At 38.5% G+C, this 22,970-nt stretch overlaps 1 protein-coding gene across 2 annotated transcripts in view; it reads right to left on the bottom strand.

The window, feature by feature from the left end:
• Positions 1-2,437: 2,437 nt before the first annotated feature.
• The window catches only part of LOC135110145 (uncharacterized), a 95,818-nt gene continuing 75,285 nt past the window's right edge, over positions 2,438-22,970 (bottom strand). The window contains exons 1-4 of one of the 2 annotated variants that reach the window (XM_064022102.1): positions 9,792-9,932; positions 8,106-8,235; positions 6,277-6,408; positions 2,438-2,646 (exon numbers count right to left, since the gene is read on the bottom strand). In XM_064022102.1, the coding sequence (XP_063878172.1) occupies positions 2,566-2,646; positions 6,277-6,408; positions 8,106-8,156 (264 nt within the window). In that variant the 5' untranslated portion in view covers positions 8,157-8,235; positions 9,792-9,932 and the 3' untranslated portion in view covers positions 2,438-2,565. Of the gene's footprint in view, positions 2,647-6,276; positions 6,409-8,105; positions 8,236-9,791; positions 9,933-22,970 lie in introns of those variants that run through there. The other variant, XM_064022101.1, reaches the window with a different exon arrangement.

The following is a 22,970-nucleotide window of genomic DNA, read 5'->3' as shown; positions in this document are numbered from 1 at the left end:
ATCTATCATGAAGATAAATAAAAACATAATATGATAAGGTTTATTTATTTTTTTTTTTTTTTTTTTTTTTTATGTAGGAAGGATACTGGCCAAGGGCAACAAAAATCTAATAAAAAAAAATGCCCACTGAAATGCCAGTCCCTAAAAGGGTCAAAGCAGTGGTCAAAAATTGGTGGATAAGTGTCTTGGAAACCTCCCTCTTGAAGGAATTCAAGTCATAGGAAGGTGGAAATACAGAAGCAGGCAAGAAGTTCCAGAGTTTACCAGAGAAAGGGATGAATGATTGAGAATACTGGTTAACTCTTGCGTTAGAGAGGTGGACAGAATAGGAGTGAGAGAAAGAAGAAAGTCTTGTGCAGCGAGGCCGCAGAAGGAGGGGAGGCATGCAGTTAGCAAGATCAGAAGAGCAGTTAGCATGAAAATAGCGGTAGAAGACAGCTAGAGATGCAACATTGCGGCGGTGAGAGAGAGGCTGAAGACAGTCAGTTAGAGGAGAGGAGTTGATGAGACGAAAAGCTTTTGATTCCACCCTGTCTAGAACAGCAGTATGAGTGGAACCCCCCCAGACATGTGAAGCATACTCCATACATGGACGGATAAGGCCCTTGTACAGAGTTAGCAGCTGGGGGGGTGAGAAAAACTGGCGGAGACGTCTCAGAACACCTAACTTCATAGAAGCTGTTTTAGCTAGAGATGAGATGTGAAGTTTCCAGTTCAGATTATAGGTAAAGGACAGACCGAGGATGTTCAGTGTAGAAGAGGGGGACAGTTGAGTGTCATTGAAGAAGAGGGGATAGTTGTCTGGAAGATTGTGTCGAGTTGATAGATGGAGGAATTGAGTTTTTGAGGCATTGAACAATACCAAGTTTGATCTGCCCCAATCAGAAATTTTAGAAAGATCAGAAGTCAGGCGTTCTGTGGCTTCCCTGCGTGATATGTTTACCTCCTGAAGGGTTGGACGTCTATGAAAAGACGTGGAAAAGTGCAGGGTGGTATCATCAGCATAGGAGTGGATAGGACAAGAAGTTTGGTTTAGAAGATCATTAATGAATAATAAGAAGAGAGTGGGTGACAGGACAGAACCCTGAGGAACACCACTGTTAATAGATTTAGGAGAAGAACAGTGACCGTCTACCACAGCAGCAATAGAATGGTCAGAAAGGAAACTTGAGATGAAGTTACAGAGAGAAGGATAGAAACCGTAGGAGGGTAGTTTGGAAATCAAAGCTTTGTGCCAGACTCTATCAAAGGCTTTTGATATGTCCAAGGCAACAGCAAAAGTTTCACCAAAGTCTCTAAAAGAGGATGACCAAGACTCAGTAAGGAAAGCCAGAAGATCACCAGTAGAGCGGCCTTGACGGAACCCATACTGGCGATCAGATAGAAGGTTGTGAAGTGATAGATGTTTAAGAATCTTCCTGTTGAGGATAGATTCAAAAACTTTAGATAAGCAGGAAATTAAAGCAATAGGACGGTAGTTTGAGGGATTAGAGCGGTCACCCTTTTTAGGAACAGGTTGAATATAGGCAAACTTCCAGCAAGAAGGAAAGGTAGATGTTGACAGACAGAGCTGAAAGAGTTTGACTAGGCAAGGTGCAAGCACGGAGGCACAGTTTCGGAGAACAATAGGAGGGACCCCATCAGGTCCATAAGCCTTCTGAGGGTTTAGGCCAGCGAGGGCATGGAAAACATCATTACGAAGAATTTTAATACGAGGCATGAAGTAGTCAGAGGGTGGAGGAGAGGGAGGAACAAGCCCAGAATCGTCCAAGGTAGAGTTTTTAGCAAAGGTTTGAGCAAAGAGTTCAGCTTTAGAAATAGATGTGATAGCAGTGGTGCCATCTGGTTGAAGTAGAGGAGGGAAAGAAGAAGAAGCAAAGTTATTGGAGATATTTTTGGCTAGATGCCAGAAATCACGAGGGGAGTTAGATCTTGAAAGGTTTTGACATTTTCTGTTAATGAAGGAGTTTTTGGCTAGTTGGAGAACAGACTTGGCATGGTTCCGGGCAGAAATATAAAGTGCATGAGATTCTGGTGAAGGAAGGCTTAAGTACCTTTTGTGGGCCACCTCTCTATCATGTATAGCACGAGAACAAGCTGTGTTAAACCAAGGTTTAGAAGGTTTAGGACGAGAAAAAGAGTGAGGAATGTACGCCTCCATGCCAGACACTATCACCTCTGTTATGCGCTCAGCACACAAAGACGGGTCTCTGACACGGAAGCAGTAGTCATTCCAAGGAAAATCAGCAAAATACCGCCTCAGGTCCCCCTAACTAGCAGAGGCAAAACGCCAGAGGCGTTATAAAGTTGAGTATGAAGATGGATGGGATGACACATAGGGTTAGGTGATATAAATTGATACATATATGAGACTGAAATCATATAGATGTGTTTAAAAATAAAGTACAGGAAAGATGATAAAGTTTTGTAGGGTTAGTTTTGTAAGATCAGGGGGGAAGTAATATAAGGTATGAGTGTAGGAAGTGACTGATTAGTATGCATCTCTAAAACGGTCAAGGATATGAGCAGGGTGTTGCACCAATTGGAGGATAGCAAAGTTGAAGGCTAGTTCACCATGATGGTCAGTGAAGGGAGAGGAAACCCAAAGCTGGTGGTGAACATTGAAGTCTCCAAGAATGGAGGTCTCTGCAAAAGGGAAGTGAGTCAGAATGTGCTCCACTTTGGAGGTTAAGTAGTCAAAGAATTTCTTATAGTCTGAGGAGTTAGGTGAGAGGTATACAGCACAGATAAATTTAGTTCGAGAGTGACTCTGTAATAGTAGCCAGATGGTGAAAAACTCGGAATATTCAAGAGTGTGGGCACAACAGCAGGTTAAGTCATTGCGCACATAAACGCAACATTCAGCTTTGGATTGAAAATGAGAATAAAGAAAGTAGGAGGGAACAGAAAAGGGGCTATTGTAAGTTGCCTCAGACACCTATGTTTCAGTGAGGAAAAGAAGATAAGGTTTAGTAGAGGAGAGATTGTGTTCTAGAAATTGAAAACTAGATCTAAGACTGTGAATGTTGCAGAAATTAATGAAGAAAAAGTTGAGGGGGGGTCTCGAGACTTAGGGTTGATACCAGAAGATACTAGCCTTGATGAGCATCATCAACAGGACCCATCAAGTAAATTTTAAGTTGGTTTTTACCTAATTATTTTTTATTATTTTATTCATAATACTGTACATGCATATCATAAATAAAGATGAGGTTTACTAGAGGAGAGGTGATGTTGTACAGATAGAAAATTATATCTAAGACAGCAAATGTTACACAATTTAATGAAGAAAAGTTATAATATACCAGTAAAATGCCTTGGAAGGCAATTAACGAGCAAAGATGTCAGTAATGCATCAGTGGAAGGGGTATTTCAAGAAGAGAGAGAGAGAGAGAGAGAGAGAGAGAGAGAGAGAGAGAGAGAGAGAGAGAGAGAGAGAGAGAGAGAGAGAGAGAGAGAGAGAGAGGAGAGAGAGAGAGAGAGAGAGAGAGAGAGAGAGAGAGAGAGAGAGAGAGAGAGAGAGAGAGAGAGAGAGAGAGAGGCAACTTCAGGCACCCCACACTTGCCTAATATTCAAATCACTCTAGCTCAAAACTCTGCAAGAGCCCAGTGGTTGTGCTATATACCACTTGATAGGAAATTTCATTTTGTGTTCAGTGGTATCTATCCGCTCTCATTGAGGCAAAAGAAAATTGGTGAAAATTGCAGAAAACTGATGGTCACTTTACAAAAAGTTTTGTATTGTATTTTGCATATGCACAGTAGTATTGCAAATTTCATATGATTTTTCATTATAACTTGTATTACTCTTATTACCAACAAAAATTTGAGCTTGATCAGTTAATTACTTAAAAAGTTGTAATTTTGACTTTGTGCATGTACAGTGCTACTTCAAAGTTGACGTAAGGAATTTTATTAAAATTATAACATGACACCTCTTAAGTTTCATTAAAACTGGTTGAGTAGTTTTTGAGAAATCCCATTTCTGACACCCTTCTACTTTTAGCAAGTTAACTTCACCCAATAGAAGAGATGAAAGCTATATCATATAAAATTGATAGAGGTGTGCTATCATATGATGCTAATTTTGTTACGATCAGCCACATAGTTCTGGAGATATTAGCGATTGAATAGGGTTATGGTCAGACTGAGCCAGGCCCCTCAAAACGAAACAACAACCTCCATAGTAAACTTTGTTTTGCTCATAATTAATTTCTCACTCTTTCATAAAAGAGAACATAGGTATCCATTTAATCATGATGAGTTTCCCTTCAATACAGGGACTGTAATATATATATCTCCCATATTTATAATATATGAATTTCTCACTCTTTCATAAAAGAGAACATAGTTATCCATTCAATCATGATGATTTCCCCTTCAATACAGGGACTGTAATATATATACCTCCCATATTTATAATATATGAATTTCTCACTCTTTCATAAAAGAGAACATAGTTATCCATTCAATCATGATGATTTCCCCTTCAATACAGGGACTGTAATATATATACCTCCCATATTTATAATATATGAATTTCTCACTCTTTCATAAAAGAGAACATAGTTATCCATTCAATCATGATGAGTTCCCCTTCAATACAGGGACTGTAATATATATACCTCCCATATTTATAATATATTAATTTCTCACTCTTTCATAAAGGAGAACATAGAGTTCTTTGTTTAATCATGATTAGTTCCTTTTCATTACATGGACTGTACTAAATACATATTTTTCTTAAGCTACGTTTTTAGAATACTTTTGGCTTAAGTTGAGAACTTGACCGCCCTGATTTGAGGAATGGTGAAGTGGAGCCACCAGGCACAATATCTACCAATTCACAAAACAGAGCAATGACTAAATTTTGACTTCTCTATTTCCTTAGTTTGGTGGCATTCCTACTTCCTTGATGCCATTTTCCTATCATTCTATGCCAATAGAATGGAATACATCCACAACAAATAAGAGATAGCATATATCAGCGTTCCCTCACATATTCATGGTTTTGCATATTTGCAGAGTTTTCCCTAACCTAACCTAACTAATGGGGAGTTTTTAGAGTTGCCAGGTGTCACCACCAGCTCAGTCTTTCAGCCCAAAGAGCCCAAATTATTCTTTCAGTTATAAATTACAGTAACCCAAGATATAACGAACACATATGGGGGGAGAGTGGGTCACTTGAGATGAAAATTTGCTATATATGTGTATAGAGAGAGAGAGAGAGAGAGAGAGAGAGAGAGAGAGAGAGAGAGAGAGAGAGAGAGAGAGAGAGAGAGAGAGAGAGAGAGAGAGAGAGAGAGAGAGGCAGCAGACAGCAGCCTTAAATAGGATGTTATACCTGAAATTTGGTAAATAGAAGTTCATTATATCAAGGGTTTATTGTACATATCAACTTATTCCCCTTTTATTTTATAGTGCACTGTATTTTTTAATTAAAATATCATGTACTATACATATAATAACTGTTTTTTATTGTCTTAAAGTGAATTGCTTAGTAAATGTGAGATGCATAGTTTAAGATTTAAACTATAAATATAGGTAGTTCTGATCCTTATAAGGATGGTTTCCCATATTCACAGATTTTAACTATTTGCAGGAGGTTCTGGAATGTAACTCCCACAGATGGCAGGGAAACACTGCATATCTTCCCTCCCACAACAGCGATGCACTTAATGAATTGGGCCAAGATAATTAGTGAAAGCTTTCTGTGTTAAAGAGATGCAGCTAGTGGGCCAATATATATACTGATCGTTCAATTAATCCTTTATGTCATAAAACTTCTCTGAAAAAATCTAGTGAATAATTTTTCCTCTCTCACTGCACTGTCCTTGATCTAAATTACATATTAAAACTACACATGATAGTGTAATGATCAGTATGCTTGGCTCACAAACCATATATATATATATATATGCTTGGCTTTGTCTCCAAACTCTCCCCCATAGAGAGACTGTATTAACCTGCAGAAATAAAGCTATCATTCAGGGAAACTGGTTTGTTTGCCAAACAAACATTACATTGCTGAATATTCTGTGGCACCAAATGCTTTGTCAGGAATTGTGGCAATGATATTTCAATCCTTGTCTTTGCATCCTACAATTTGTATGCTGAACATAAACCTTATCAACAAGTTTCTTGAGCTTCATATACTTTTATACATATTACACAAAGTCCATGACAACTGAAAAAACTATGCAAATAATGCAATGTAGCAGTAGCATCAAGGTAACACCAGTCTGCTACTAGTACTGCTGGTATCCACCTTCTGACCTGCTCAGATGAAGCAGAAGCATTGTCCTCTTCAAAAGAATCCTCAGCCACCACACCAGACCGCTCATTGCTGTGGTAGTGTTGGGAGTAGAAGTTGGGGTAGTGGACAGGAGGAATGACACTGCCCTCACTCTGTGTTGAAAATATATGCTGCCATAAGATGGAGAAAATACTGAATCTGATACTGACAGAAATAAAGAACAAAATTGTATACAAAAATTTTACCATAATTGTTTATAATATCAAGCAAATCTACAGAACATAGGACAACTCTACAACAAGCAGGCTCCAGGCTCCAGGCTGGAGAGCTTGAATAGTCTACACATCATATAAACTTTTGACTGAATAAAGATTCAGATGGATCCATGCTATTTTACAGGATTTAAGCTTTTAACAATGATACAAGTTCCCCATCATAGGGACAACAAACTAAAGACAAGTATGCAATCTCCTTCACTTTGTGTGCCTTCTTGTTGCAGTAAAATAATGCTCAGCTTCATTTATCCAATTTTCATGGTTTAAACGAAACCTTTCTTATCAAAGATAATATAAGTTGTGGGATTTAGTTCACAATCAAATCAACATTTCTCTATTTTACCTACATCTGACATCTCTATTCATATGAATTTTTCAACAGCTACCCACCCACCAAGAGAAGAGTGCTGTGGAGATCTCCATCACCCACAATAAGTCCCTGAAATGCCTAAATAAACTTGGGATTCATGTCAAATAAAAACAAAACTCACTGGGACATAGTACACATTTGCAAGAGTCCAAGGCAAGACTATCCCACCATCTGTGTACCATGGAATGCTCCCAACAACTGGAGTTACCCACAACTGAGCTGCACTTGGTGCCAATAACCACTCATTCTCAGATACCCAACTCCTAAGCAAATCAATGCTGCATCTGATTACCACTAGGACAATACTTAGTAAAAATTAACAAAGGTGGGGAGTTCCTCAGTGTATTACCATTACTGGGTAGGATACAGATGGAGAAATAGTACAAAAGACAGTTCAGTATTTGGTACAGTAGAGAACACTAACCCTCACCTATAGAAAGAGATCAGCCATCAATACTTTCAAAGGAATAATTTCATCACTGTAATCAGTTTCAGGTCCCTTCAATAAACCTTGCATGTCACTAGGTCATGGACCATGCTTCTATGAAAAGGCACAGATCAATGCCTCTTATGAAAGAGCACAGAGTTGATCAGGAATGAAAAAAGAAAAACTTAACTGACTTTGGAATCAAATATCTAAACTACATCTCTGTAAAAAAGATAGGGAGACTGAAAGAAATTTAATTGGAAAACATTCTATACAACATGGACAACCAAGGTCATGTGACCTTCTTAACATAATTCCTCCTATCAAATCGTAATCTAAAAGCTTAAACACCTGATGCGTTGAGGCTCCTACACACATTATGAACAAATGGTTCCCAGCCTTTTTTAGGAGATTAGTACAATGCCATGTTAACCTTCACATTATCATCCAAACATCAATTTAAAAAGCTAAATACTTATCAAGTGAATTTACACATGCTTCAACACTCAAATGCAGAATCCTGCACACAAACTTGACATGCCTTTGACAACTTTTTTATTGTCATATAAGAGAAATAATAAATCACCACCTCATTTCCTTCCCTCTTATGTTGCTTAGTGTTTTGAGAACATGCTGCCATACATACATAGCACAACACAAGTACAAAAATTAAGAGTGAAACATTGTGAAAACAAGGAATAAATATGTTTCATGTGACAGCATAGGAAGTGAAGCACAAGAAGTACAAGTGGCTAGGTGTACAGGCCACACACCTACCTGGCTTGGTCTCAGGTTCAACACCCGGGCTTGGCGGGGCACGGCGGCCATGCCTGCTGCTAATGACCTGGCCTGTACCTGGTTGATTCGGGCTTCATCCTCAGCCGTCAAAAGCTTGTTGTTGATAATTCTGTGCCATCACCAGGGAATGGAACAGAAGGGAAGGGGAGGTGAAGAGAAAAAAGACAGTGGGTAAGGATATAAGAACTTCTGAAAATATGCAATAAAGGGAGAATGGAAAAAGGAAGATGAAAATGAAATTTAGGAGATTACAAGGAGGTTGGTGGGTTCCCCTTGTTACTAATACTGTACATACTGTATATGGATGAATAAAGCTACAAAATATCTTTTATCTTGCCTCCTTAAAAAAAAGTCAATACTGACCTTCATTAGCATCCTTAAAAATTTCATCAGATACAAAACAAAACTGCTGTTATAGTGACTTAAACACTCCATATCATCTGTCAGCCCCTGCAGGCTCCACACTGAATAAAAGGGTCACACCTGTCAGTACAGCAGTCATGTGAACCTTTATGACTTGTCTCACAGTACTTGCACACAACCAAAATATATAAATGACCACATATTTTACACTTCCCTCAGCTTGTTAAGTGTGGTTCAACAGCCCCCACAACAAATGATCTGTCTCATTGTAGCAACAGCATGTCTTTATCAACTGCACACACACACACACACACACACACACACACACACACACACACACACACACACACACACACACACACACTAGCTCTAATTTTGTATATCATTTTATGTAAATTATATGCTAAATGACCAAAGAAAATATATGTCTGTAAATGATGCTACAGTCATGAAGATAATCATGCAAAATGAAAAGTGGAGAATTATCAGAAAATTCTGAATATAATGGAGACAATCTGATTATTAACATGAATATGACGGAGTCAAGATTGATAAATGGAGCTAAGAAATAGCATATGTTGGAAATGGGACAAGAGGATAAAGAAACAAAGATGGGTGGTCGTAGAATAAAGTGATAGAGTGAGAGAAACTTGGAAGTAGCACTAGAGAAATGAATATGATTACTTCAAGAACTAAATAAATGTTGATAAATTTGAAAGTGGTGTATATATATATATATATATATATATATATATATATATATATATATATATATATATATATATATATATATATATATATATATATATATATATATATATATATATATATATATATATATATATATATATATATATATATATATATGTAATGAGTGCAAAACTAGGGCACAGTTAACCTACCTTAATTAGGCTCACCAAGCACTCACCACAAGAACCCACTGATTAATTTAAACCTCCTGCTTAGGTTCACAGAAACCTGGGCCACAATTTAAAAATTTAATGATTGAATACATAATAAAGAAAACACAAATGAGTACATAATAAAGAAAACACAAATAAAATATGAGTGCTTAACACTCTTAGAGGCCACACTGCTGGCACTCCAAAATACCTGATCCCATGAGAAAATGGGTAAATCCACATACAAATAAACAGGAGAAATAAACACTTCACGCACCAACACAAGAAATGTTATATGCCACTGACAGTCCCACCCTAACCAGTACCCCCAGGACCCTCACACCCTATAGGCCCAACCGCACACCGACCCAACGCGCTGAAGGTACGCCACTACCACTACCCTGAAGTACTGCAGCTCTTCCTCCATGCACGGCGGTACTAACACCATAGCAGCCAGGGACAGCAAGTTCCTCACTGCAGCCTCCTAGTTCACAGTATCTGCTACGGTGCCACCTCACTGACGTCCCACAGCACACTGCCAAGACCAAACTCCTGCCAACCAAGCGTACAAATCACCACCCTGCAAATCAAATGGCAAATCCACCACTACTCTGCACCCTGTCTCTCTCTCGCTCGCCTCTCCCGCCAAAATTCCCACAACAACAAACCTCCAGGGCCTTAAGACTCGTTTTGGCGGGACTCGCTGACTAGTCTGTGAGCCTCTCGTAGGCGCGCCCACTTCAACTTCTTACACTCACCCCCCCTGAACTTTGTGCATGCCCTCATGCACAATCCCCACAGCCAACACAAGACGAACCCGTTGCACCCCTTTCAGCAATCCTACTAGACCTCCTGAGTTGAGGGGCCTGAACCCCTTTAACCTGCTCTGAGCCTTCACCACTCTGTTCATCTGGCTCTTCACCAGGCCCTAGGGCATCCTCTCCCTCCTGCTCAACCACTGAGTCCACTTGTTCCTCTGAGTCCGGTTCTGGAAACCCAAAGCGCTTTAACACTTCTGTCATATCTGGCATTTCTACTTCTTCCTCCTCTGGTGGCCCTTCATTACTTGTCCCTGCTGGCACTTCATTACTTGTCCCTGCATGGCCCTCACTGCCATTCCAAGGACGCAAGTTACTGCGATGTAACACCTTACTACAGCCGGACTCACCTTCTGGTCTGACCCTATACACCCCACTCACCCCATCCAACACCTCCTCAACTTCCCACACCTCAGCTGCAAACTTAGGCTGAATCTTCCTCCTACCTAGTACTGCATTGTCCCTTAGCAACACTCTTTGTCCCACCCTCAATGGCTCTGCTTTTCCTTGCTCCTGACGCTTCCACCTATTGGTATTGTGGTAACTCTTGATGTTCAACTTAGCTGCTTTCCAAGCAGCCTCCTGTGTCTCTCTGAGCTTCCTAATCCACATGCTATGGTTAGTAGGCTCACTATCAGTTTCCTCACAGAACCTATCCAAAGGTAAATGGGGCTCCACACCAAACAACAAATAATGGGGTGAAAAACCAGTGACAGCATGGGGTGTGGTATTATAGATGGCAGTGAGGCTTGACAAGTGCCTAGGCCAATGCTCCCGCTGTTCCTGACCAAGGGTAACTAACATCCCATGTAAGGTGCGGTTAAACCTCTCACAGATCCCATTTCCTTGAGGGTGATACGGGGTGGTACGAGACTTGGCTACATGGTAATACTTGCATAGTTCCTGCACTAACTTTCCCTCAAAATTCCTACCCTGGTCACTATGTACCCTTTCTGGGCAACCAAAACGGTGAAAAATCTCCTCCACCAAGATCTTGGCTACTGTGCTTGCCTTTTGGTTTTTAGTAGGAAAGGCCAGGGCAAACTTGCTAAACACATCCGTCACCACCAATACATTTTCCTTGCCATCCCTGGCCGGATCCAGCAAAGTGAAGTCAACAGCCAACACTTCCCAGGGGCGGTTGGCTTCCAACGTACCCAACTTAGTCTTGGCCCGCACACCCTCCTCCTTCCCCATGACACAGACTTTGCACTTTGCCACATACAATTTGATGTCTTCATGTAGTCCTGGCCAAGCAAACCTATCCTTCACTAGTGACGTTGTTCTAGCAACCCCTTGATGACCCCACTGATCATGAGCGGCTTTAAGCACTTCTTGTCTCTGATTCACTGGCAACACCACTTTCCACTTCCTAGAATCTGTCTCCCTTCCACGCCAGTAGATCACCCCATGCCTCATAATGAGGGACCCTCTCACTCTCCACCATTGCCTAAACTCCTCTACTTGTAGCAACTGCCTTAGTTCTGCTGGCCTCACTCTACCAATCATTTGTCTCCACAACTTCCCTACAACTGGACAAGACTGTTGCATATCCCTAAGCTGCTCCTTACTGGCACCACGCCATACCTGCATCACAGCCACCCCTTTCACCGAGGAGTTAGGACTGGTTTCCCATATCTCCTTCTCTTCCTCCCCTCCCTCAATCAATTCCTGGGGCCTCCTCGACAATCCATCCGCATTACCATTCTCCTTCCCTGGCCGGTATTTCACCTCAAAATCAAACCTTCCCAAGTCACCCAGCCACCTACTCTCCACTGCCCCAAGTTTGGCAGAGTTCAAATGTGCCAATGGATTATTATCCGTCAGCACTATAAAATGTCCACCCACCAGATAGTGCTTAAACTGCTCTGTCACAGCCCACTTCAGAGCCAACAGCTCCAACTTCCTAGAGCTGTAATTGCTCATGTTCCGCTCTGACTTTCTGAGACCTCTACTTGCAAAAGCCACCGGATGCAACCTCCCATCATGCTCCTGAGATAAAACTGCTCCCAGTCCTTCAAAGCTAGCATCTGTCTCCACCACAAACTGCTTGCTGTAATCTGCACTTTTCAACACTGGAGCCTGACTTAACTTCTCTTTCAACAAGGCAAATGCTCTGGCCTCATCCTTCCCCCAATAATCACTCACTGCTGCCTTAGAATCACCACTCATCAAAGCATGCAACGGAGCAGCCACCTTCGCAAAATTTTTCACAAACCTTCTGTAAAAGGAGCAGAATGCGACAAATGCCCTGACCTCCCTAACAGTGCGCGGAACTGGCCACTCCTGTACAGCCCGTATTTTCTCTGGGTCTGTATTAATTCCCTCCTTAGAAATGATAAATCCAAGGTACCTAACCTGGGGCTTTAGTATGTGGCATTTGGAAGGTTTCAACTTCAGCCCATGTTTCCTCAAAAGCTTCAACATTCCCTCCAGTCTATCCAGATGCTCATCCACACTCCGAGCAAACACCAACAAATCATCCAGATACACCAAAAGAGTCACAAAAACCTGATCGCTAAACACATACTCCATAAACCTTTGGAATGTTGCTGGGCTATTGGATAACCCCATAGGACAGCGCACATATTGATAATGGCCAAATGGTGTTACAAAAGCAGTCTTGGGCCGGTCTTCTGCCCGCACAAGAATCTGATGATAACCTGCAGCTAAATCAAAAGAAGAAAAATACTGCGCCCCGGCTAATGCATCTAGTGTGTCTTGTACCCTTTTTGGTAATGGGAAGGCATCTTTCACTGTCACCTCGTTCAGCCTTCGATAATCAACACAAAGTCGCAGCGAACCATCTTTCTTCCTCACCATCACTATTGGGGCTGCATATGGGCTCACACTCTCCTCTATCACTCCCTGTTCCAACAGTCCCTTTACATGAGCTTTAACCTCAGTGATACATGGGGGAGGAATATGTCTGTATGGAAGACGAATGGGCACTGCACTATTGAGGTGAATTTCATGCTCCACTCCAGTAGCACATCCCAAATCCTGCTCGTTTTCAGCAAACACATCTCCGTACTCATGGATCAATCCATCCAGTCTCTCCAACTGTGCTGAATCAAGCTGACTCTCATCCACCTGCACCCCTAGTCTGTCCTTGAACTCCTTAACCACTGAAGGAGGTGCAGTCTGAGCTACTGTGTGTGTGTGAGCTCTTCCCACAGTAACCTCCCTTCCATGAGAAACTTTGGCTACCTTCCACTGTGGCCTGAATTGCACATCTGCTTGTCCCAGGTTACCCACTGACAGCCATCCTTCACCCTTAACCACTCTGGTATAACTGGGAAATATACACAAACCTTCAGGCACCCAGTAGCCCTCACCAGGCACTAAGGGCTCCAACACCACACTATCTACATCTACTTCCTGTAAACTTTCCACAAACACTCTCATTATTCTTCTGGTACCAGCCGGGATTACTAAATCCTGTTGCTGCTGAATTACAGCAAACCCCAGAGGCTGTTGTGTCACCCTCAATTTTGCCTCAATGGCACGGACACACCTGCCCCACTTCTCAGTTAGCCCCAGGTGCACGGCTCCCTTCAACACATTCATCCCAAACAACACTGGCAATGTAGTGCCCTGCACCACACCACTCTCCCCACCACCACCTTTCACAAAAAGTCCACAGTCTTTAACACTTTTTCCCTCAATTTCCACATTCACCTTCACATAACCCAAACAGGGAATTTCCCTCCCATTTGCATCTGTAATCCGAATGTCCATCCCATAGATCACAGCTTGCTTGGGGAGGAGGTGCTGTTTGTACCATTCCTCTGTCACCAGACTGACCTCAGCACCAGAATCAGCCATAGCACTTACAGGTATACCATTCACCAACGCATCTATCCTCAGAGTCTTTCCAAACAACTTAACTTTCCCTCTTTTTACATCATTCCGTTCCTCGGTCACATTAGTCACACTCCTTATCTGAGCTGTAGTGGGGGCCCTGTCGTCAGGCCTTGAGAGCTGGCCCCTTGTTCTCAAGGACTCCCGTTTCCCGCTGTCTTGGACACCAACTCCTTGAACCGTTCACACTGATATCCCAAGTGTCCATGTTGTCCACACAAGGAGCAAGATGGTGAAGAAAGGGTACTCCTCACAACTCTCTCTGGCTTTTTCCCACTCACTAACTCTGCTTCTTCCTTCACAATCCGCTCAGCCTCACTCACTTGGTCTGCTGCTCGCTGAACCATGTCCTCCCACTTCACAGGCTGGTGCTTTTCCCACCATTTTCCCAACTTCACTCCTACTTTTCTGTCTCTCAAATTCCTACAGAACCATGTAGTTAGCAGCCATTGCCGTTCTTTATCTCCCTTGTTTCTCACTTTGTACATTTTATCCACAATAACACCCAGAGAATCAGCAAATTCCCACACTCCTTCACCTGGCTGTTGAACCCGAGCATGCAGCTGTTTTTCTAAGTCTGTATAATTCAGTTCTGGTCCAAAAGCAGACCTCAAACAATCAAAAAGGTCAGACACAGTCTTCACAGTACTGTTGCGGACCCTTCGACGGGCTGGGCCTTCCAAGAACCCACACAGGTATGACACTCCCTCAGAGCCCTGTAATCCCAGCTGCTTTATTTTCTCTGTGGCATCCTCTACCCAGTCATCCAACTCACTGGCCCTCCGTACCCTACCAGAGAATTTTCCAATAGTGGGGACAGGACGTGACCACACCATGTTTTGCATGTGCCCCATTTGGTCAAACTTATTACACAGTTGTGCCACTGCTTGGGATAACTGAGCATTGGTACTGATTAAGTTATCAACTACCTCTGGGGTAACTTCCACCTCCCTGCTCTCCTCCTTACACTCAACTTTAACCCCAGCTACACCTTGGCCATCAACATCACCCAAACACAACAAATCCTCCATTGTGCAGGAGTAGTGCCACACTAACACTTAAGTGGATTTTGCCAAAAGCACTGGACCCAAGCAGGAGTTTGAAACAATTTCCCCAAAAGGGCATAAAACTACGCTCTGCTACCAATTGTAATGAGTGCAAAACTAGGGCACAGTTAACCTACCTTAATTAGGCTCACCAAGCACTCACCACAAGAACCCACTGATTAATTTAAACCTCCTGCTTAGGTTCACAGAAACCTGGGCCACAATTTAAAAATTTAATGATTGAATACATAATAAAGAAAACACAAATGAGTACATAATAAAGAAAACACAAATAAAATATGAGTGCTTAACACTCTTAGAGGCCACACTGCTGGCACTCCAAAATACCTGATCCCATGAGAAAATGGGTAAATCCACATACAAATAAACAGGAGAAATAAACACTTCACGCACCAACACAAGAAATGTTATATGCCACTGACAGTCCCACCCTAACCAGTACCCCCAGGACCCTCACACCCTATAGGCCCAACCGCACACCGACCCAACGCGCTGAAGGTACGCCACTACCACTACCCTGAAGTACTGCAGCTCTTCCTCCATGCACGGCGGTACTAACACCATAGCAGCCAGGGACAGCAAGTTCCTCACTGCAGCCTCCTAGTTCACAGTATCTGCTACGGTGCCACCTCACTGACGTCCCACAGCACACTGCCAAGACCAAACTCCTGCCAACCAAGCGTACAAATCACCACCCTGCAAATCAAATGGCAAATCCACCACTACTCTGCACCCTGTCTCTCTCTCGCTCGCCTCTCCCGCCAAAATTCCCACAACAACAAACCTCCAGGGCCTTAAGACTCGTTTTGGCGGGACTCGCTGACTAGTCTGTGAGCCTCTCGTAGGCGCGCCCACTTCAACTTCTTACATATATATATACTCGTATATATATATATATATATATATATATATATATATATATATATATATATATATATATATATATATATATATATATATATATATATATATATATATATATATATATATATATATATAGCTGGTTGTGATGACGAAAAAAATTGATCATGATAACTGATAAATCGGAAACAATAACCTTATCAGTGATGACTGATAATTGGCAATAAATTTATTGCCCAATAACCAATAACTGATAAATTTATAAATCTAAAATTCCTATACCACCGATAACAATGAGTGTTTTTGAGCTTGTTACCTATAAAAAACACGAAAATTGATGCAAAGCACTCTATAATGGGAAAGAAAAGGACATTGCAAGAAAAGTGTATAATGAGTGTTTTATAGTTCAAAAGAACCACAAGGCAAAAAATGCAAAAACTAGTGTATATGAAGAAGTTTCGTAGATACCAAAATGCTGAAACTCATGAACAACACTCTTAATTGAGAAACAGAACAATCTTACTAAATGTGTGTATTTTGAGTGCTTTTCACATTCTTAGTTACCAAAACCCCAAATTGCATGCGAAACCAGCTTAATGTGGGAAAAAAATGACATTACCAGAAAAAAAAATGTCTTTTGAGTGTTTTTGAGCGTGTTAGGCAATAAAGCACTAAAAAGGGGGGCAATCACATTACATTGGAATAAAACCAATTTTTAATAAGAACTTGCCTTTAAGTCTTTTTGAGCTCCTTATATACCAAAACACTAAAACGCATGCAAAATACACTTTATGGTGAAACAGAATAACATTACCAAAGACATGTGTTTTTAGTGTTTTTGATCATGTTACCAATAAAAACGCTTAAATGACATTATCAGAAAAACGTCTTTTAAGTGTTTTTGAGCGTGATATGCAACAAAGCACTAAAAACCAGAAAAATCACATAACTTGGGAATAAAACCAACTTTTACGAAGAACTTGCCTTTAAGTGTTTTTTTTAACTCCTTACATACCAAAACGCTAAAACGCATGTAAAACACCCTTTATGGAGAAACAGAATAACTACCAAAAATATGTATTTTGAGTGTTTTTGATCATTTTACTTATAAAAACGCTTAAATACATGTAAAGAACCCTATGTTCCTATAAGAAAAGGACATTAAGAAAATCGTGTATTATGAGTGTTTTTAAGTTCCTTAAGTACTAAAAAGCTAAAACACACAAATAACACTTTATAGAGAGGAAAAAAAAATTGTTATTCATCTTCATAGGTACCAAAATTCTGGAAAAATTCAGGGAAATTTTGTAAAAGAAATTCATTATAAAAAAATAATTTTAGCTTTCTTCCGGAGTTATGTACCAAACCCTGAACTGCATGCAAAGCCACCTATATGGAGAAATTACTCGACTTTACCAGAAACCTGTCTTTTGAGTGTTTGTTTTTTTCAGCAATTTCAACAATATTATTGAAAACGTGTCTTTTCAGTGATTTACGTAGAAAAACGCTAAAACGGATGCAAACCAACCAATATGAAGAAATAGAATAACATTACCAAAAAGATATATTTTGATGTGTTTTTGAGCTTGTCACCTACAAAAAAATGCGAAAATGGATGAAACGCACTCTATATTAGGAAAGAAAAGGACATTACGAGAAACGTGTATAATGAGTGTTTTATAGTTTCACAAGAACCACAAGGCAAAAAACTCAAAAACTCGTGTACATAAAGAAGTTTCTTACATACCAAAATGCTGAATCTCATGAATAACCCTTTTAATTAAGAAACAGAACAACCTTACTAAATGCCTGTATTTTGAGTGTTTTTCACATTCTTAGTTACCAAAACTGTTTTTGAGCGTGTTAGGCAATAAACCACTAAAAAGCAGGGCAATCACATTACATGGGAATAAAACCAACTTTTACCAAGAACTTGCCTTTAGGTGTTTTTGAGCTCATTACATACCAAAACGCTAAAACGCATGCAAAACACCTTTTATGGAGAAACAGAATAACATTACCAAAAATATGTATTTTGAGTGTTTTTGATCATGTTATCTATAAAAACGCTTAAATACATGCAAAGAACCTTATGTTTGGGAAACGAAAGGACATTACGAGAAATATGTATTATGAGTGTTTTTTTAGTTCCTTAAGTACCAAAAAGCTAAAACCCACAAATAACACTCATTATTTAGAAAAATAAATAAATAAAAATAAAAAAAAATAGGATTTTTTTTTTTGTTATTCATCTTCATAGGTACCGAGATGCCAAAATTCTGGGAAAATTCCGGGCTATTATATGATAAAAGAAAATTATCAAAAAAGTTAATTTTAGCTTTTTTTTCGGACTGTTATATACCAAACCCTAAAGTGCATGCAAAGCCTCCTATATGAGGAAATTAAACGACCTTAAAAGAAATCTGTCTTTTGAGTGTTTTTCAGAATGTTAGGCACCAAAACGATAAATAAATAAGGAACTCACTCTATATGGGAATCCAAACAAAACTACTGAAAACGTGTCTTCTCAGTGTCTTACGTAGAAAAAACGATAAACGGATGCAAACCAACCAATTAAAAAAAAAAAAAATAGAAAAACATTACCAAAAAGGTATATTTTGAGTGTTTTTAAGCTTGTTACCTACAAAAAACGCGAAAATTGATGCAAAGCACTCTATATTAGGAAATAAAAGGACATTGCAAGAAAAGTGTATAATGAGTGTTTTATAGTTCAAAAGAACCAAAAGGCAAAAAACGCAAAAACTTGAGGATATGGAGAAGTTTCCTAGATACCAAAATGCTGAAACTCATGAATAACATTCCTAATTGAGAAACAGAACAACCTTACTAAATGCGTGTATTTTGAGAGCTTTTCACATACTTAGTTACCAAAACCTCAAATTGCATGCGAAACCAGCTTTATGTGAGAAAAAAATGACATTACCAGAAAAAAGTCTTTTGAGTGTTTTTGAGCCTGATAGGCAATAAAGCACTAAAAAGCAGGGCAATCGCATTACATTTGAATAAAACCAATTTTTAATAAGAACTTGCCTTTAAGTCTTTTTGAGCTCCTTATATACCAAAACACTAAAACGCATGCAAATTACACTTTATGGTGAAACAGAATAAAACTACCAAAAACATGTATTTTGAGTATTTTTGATCATGTTACCTATAAAAACGCTTAAATACATGCAAAGAACCTTATGTTATGGATGTTTTGGCAAACAAAAGGACATTACGAGAAACCTGTATAATGAGTGTTTTATAGTTTCACAACAACCACAAGGCAAAAGTTTCTTAGTTACCAAAATGCTGAAACTCATCAATAACACTCTTGATTGAGATATAGAACAACCTTACCAAATGCGTGTATTTTGAGTGTTTTTTCACATTCTTAGTTACCAAAACACGAAATTGCATGCGAAACTAGGTTCATGTGGGGAAAAAATTATATTGCCAGAAAATGTTTTTTGAGTGTTTATGAGCGTGTTAGGCAATAAAGTACTTAAAAGAAGGGCAATCACATTACATGTGAATAAAAAAAAAATTACCAAAAACTTGCCGTTAAATATTTTTGAGCTCCTTACATACGAAAACGCTAAAACGAATGCAAAAAATCCTTTATGGAAAAACACAATAACATTACAAAAAACATGTATTTTGAGTCTTTTTGATCATGATACCTATAAAAACGCTTAAATACATGCAGAGAATCCTATGTTTGGGAAACGAAAGGACATTACGAGAAACGTGTATTATGTGTTTTTAAGTTACTTAATTACCAAAAAGCTAAAACCCACAAATAACACTCTTTATGAAGAAACTAAAAAATAAAAAATAAAAATAGATAAATGAAATAAAAGAAAATAATATTTTTTTTTTTTATTCATCTTCATAGGTACCGAGATGCCAAAATTCCGTTAAAATTCAGGGAAATTATGTGGATGAAAGAACATTATCGAAAAAGTTAATTTTAGCTTTTTTTTTTCGGACTGTTATGTACCAAACCCTAAAGTGCATGCAAAGCCATCTATATGGGGAAATTAAACGACTTTACAAACTGTCTTTTGAGTGTTTTTCAGCATGTTAGGCACCAAAACGATAAATAATATGAAAGTCACTCTACTTGGGAATCCAAAACAAAATTACTTAAAACGTGTCTTTTCAAACAGACCAATATAAAGAAATAGAATAACATTACCAAAAAGGTATATTTTAAGTATTTTTGAGTTTGTGACCAACAAAAAAAAAACGTGAAACTGGATACAAAGCACTCTATATTGGGAAATAAAAAGACATTACGAGAAACGTGTTTAATGAGTATTTTATACTTTTACGAGAACCACGAAGCAAAAAACGCAAAAACTAGTGTATATGGAGAAGTTTCTTAGATACCAAAATGCTGAAACTCCTAAATAACACTCTTAATTAAGAAACAGAATAACATTACTAAATGCGTGTATTTTGAGTGCTTTTCACATTCTTACTTACTACAACCCCAAATTGCATGCGAAACTAGCTTTATGTGGGAAAAAAAAAATTGACATTACCAGAAAAGTTTCTTTTTATGGTTTTTGAGAGTTAGGCAATAAAGCACTAAAAAGGAGGGCAATCACATTACATGGGAATAAAACCAACTTTTAAGTGTTTTTTAACTCCTTATATATAAAAACGCTAAAACACATGCAAAACACCCTCTATGGAGAAACAGATTAACATTACCAAAAACATTTATTTTGAGTGTTTTTGATCATATTACTTCTAAAAACGCTTAAATACATGCAAAGAACCCTATGTCTGGGAAACGAAAGGACATTATAAGAAACGTGTATTATGTGTGTTTTTAAGTTCCATAAGTACCAAACAGCTAAAACCTTTTTATAGAGAAATAAAATAAAGAAATAATTAAAAAATAGGATTTTTTTTTTTTGTTATTCTTCTTCATAGGTACTGAGATGCCAAAATTCTGGCAAAATTCAGGGAAATTATGTGTAAAAAGAATATTATCGAAAAAGTTAATTTTAGCTTTTTTTTCGGACTGTTATGTACCAAACCATGAAGTGCATGCAAAGCCAACTATATGGGGAAATTAAACGACTTTACGAGAAACCTGTGTTTCTAGTGTCTTTGAGCATGTTAGTCACCAAAACAATAAATAATATTGAAGTTATTCTATGTGGGAATCCAAAACAAAATTACTTTAAACGTGTCTTTTTCGTGTTTTACGTAGAAAAACGCTAAAACGGATGCAAACCAACCAATATGAAGAAATAGAATAAGATTACCAAAAAGGTATAATTTGAGTGTTTTTTCAGCTTTTTACTTACAAAAAACGCGAAAATGGATGCAAAGCTCTCTCTATTGGTTAACAAAAGGACATTACGAGAAACGTGTATAATGAGTGTTTTATAGATTCTCAAGAATCACAAGGCAAAAAACGCAAAAACTCATATATATGGAGAAGTTTCTTAGATACTAAAATGCTGAAACTCCTGAATAACACTCTAAATTGAGAAACAGAACAACATTACTAAATGCGTGTATTTTGAGTGTTTTTCACATTCTTAGTTACCAAAACCACAAATTTTATGTGAAAGTAGCTTTATGTGGGAAAAAAAAAATGACATTACCAGGAAAGTGTCTTTTAAGTGTTTTTTTTTTTTTTTTTTTTTTAGCATGATAGGCAATAAAGCACTAAAAAGCAGGGCAATCACATTACATGGGATTAAAACTAACTTTTACTAACAACTTGCCTTTAAGTGTTTTTGAGCTCCTTACATACCAAATCGCTAAAACGAATGCAAAACACCCTTTATGGAGAAACAGAATAATATTTCCAAAAAACATGTATTTTGAGTGTTTTTGATCATGTTACCTATAAAAACTCTTAAATACATGCAAAGAACCTTATGTTTGGGAAATTAAAGGGCATTTCCAGAAACATGCATTACGAGTGTTTTTAAGTTCTTTAAGTATCATTTAGCTAAAACCCATAAATAACACTGTTATAGAAAAAAAAATAAATAAATGAATAAAAAGATAGGAATTTATTTATTTTTTTTGTTATTCATCTTCATAGGTACCAAGATGCCAAAATTCTGGCAAAATTCAGGAAAATTTTGTGAAAAAAGAAAATTATGAAAAAAATTTAATTTTAGCTTTTTTTTTCGGACTGTTATGTACCAAACTCTAAAGTGCACGCAAAGCCACCTATATGAGGAAATTAAACGACTTTACCAGAAACCTGTCTTTTGAGTGTTTTTCAGCATGTTAGGCACCAAAACGATATATAATATGGAAGTCACTCAATATGGGAATCTATCACAAAATTACTGAAAAAGTGTCTTTTCAGTGTTTTACGTAGAAAAACGCTAAAACGGATGCAAACCAACGAATATGAAGAAATAGAATAACATTAGCAAAAAAGGTATATTTTCAGTGTTTTTGAGCTTCCTATCTACAAAAAACGCGAAAATGGATAGAAAGCACTCTATATTGAGTTACAAAAGGACATTATGAGAAACTTGTTAAATGAGTGTTTTATAGTTTCACAAGAACCACAAGGAAAAAAACGGAAAAACTCGTGTATATGGATAAGTTTCTTACATACCAAAATGCTGAAACTGAGAAATAACACTCTTAATTGAGAATACAGAACAACCTTACGATATGCGTGTATTTTGACTGTTTTTCACATTCTTAGTTACCAAAACCCTAAATTGCATGCAAAACTAGCTTTATGTGGTAAAAAAATGACATTACCAGAAAAGTGTCTTTTGAGTGTTTTTGAGCGTGTTAGGCAATAAAGCACTAAAAAGGAGGGCAATCACATTACATGGGAATAAAACCATCTTTTACCAAGAACTTGCCTTTAAGTGCTTTTGAGCTCCTTATATACCAAAACGCTAAAACGCATGCAAAACACCCTTTATGGAGAAACAGATTAACATTACCAAAAACATGTAT

The sequence above is a fragment of the Scylla paramamosain genome, chromosome 20, assembly GCF_035594125.1.
Source record: "Scylla paramamosain isolate STU-SP2022 chromosome 20, ASM3559412v1, whole genome shotgun sequence".
Taxonomy (NCBI): Eukaryota; Metazoa; Arthropoda; class Malacostraca; order Decapoda; family Portunidae; genus Scylla; species Scylla paramamosain.
Note: the sequence above shows the minus strand (reverse complement) of the source record. Positions and strands in the feature narration are given on the sequence as shown.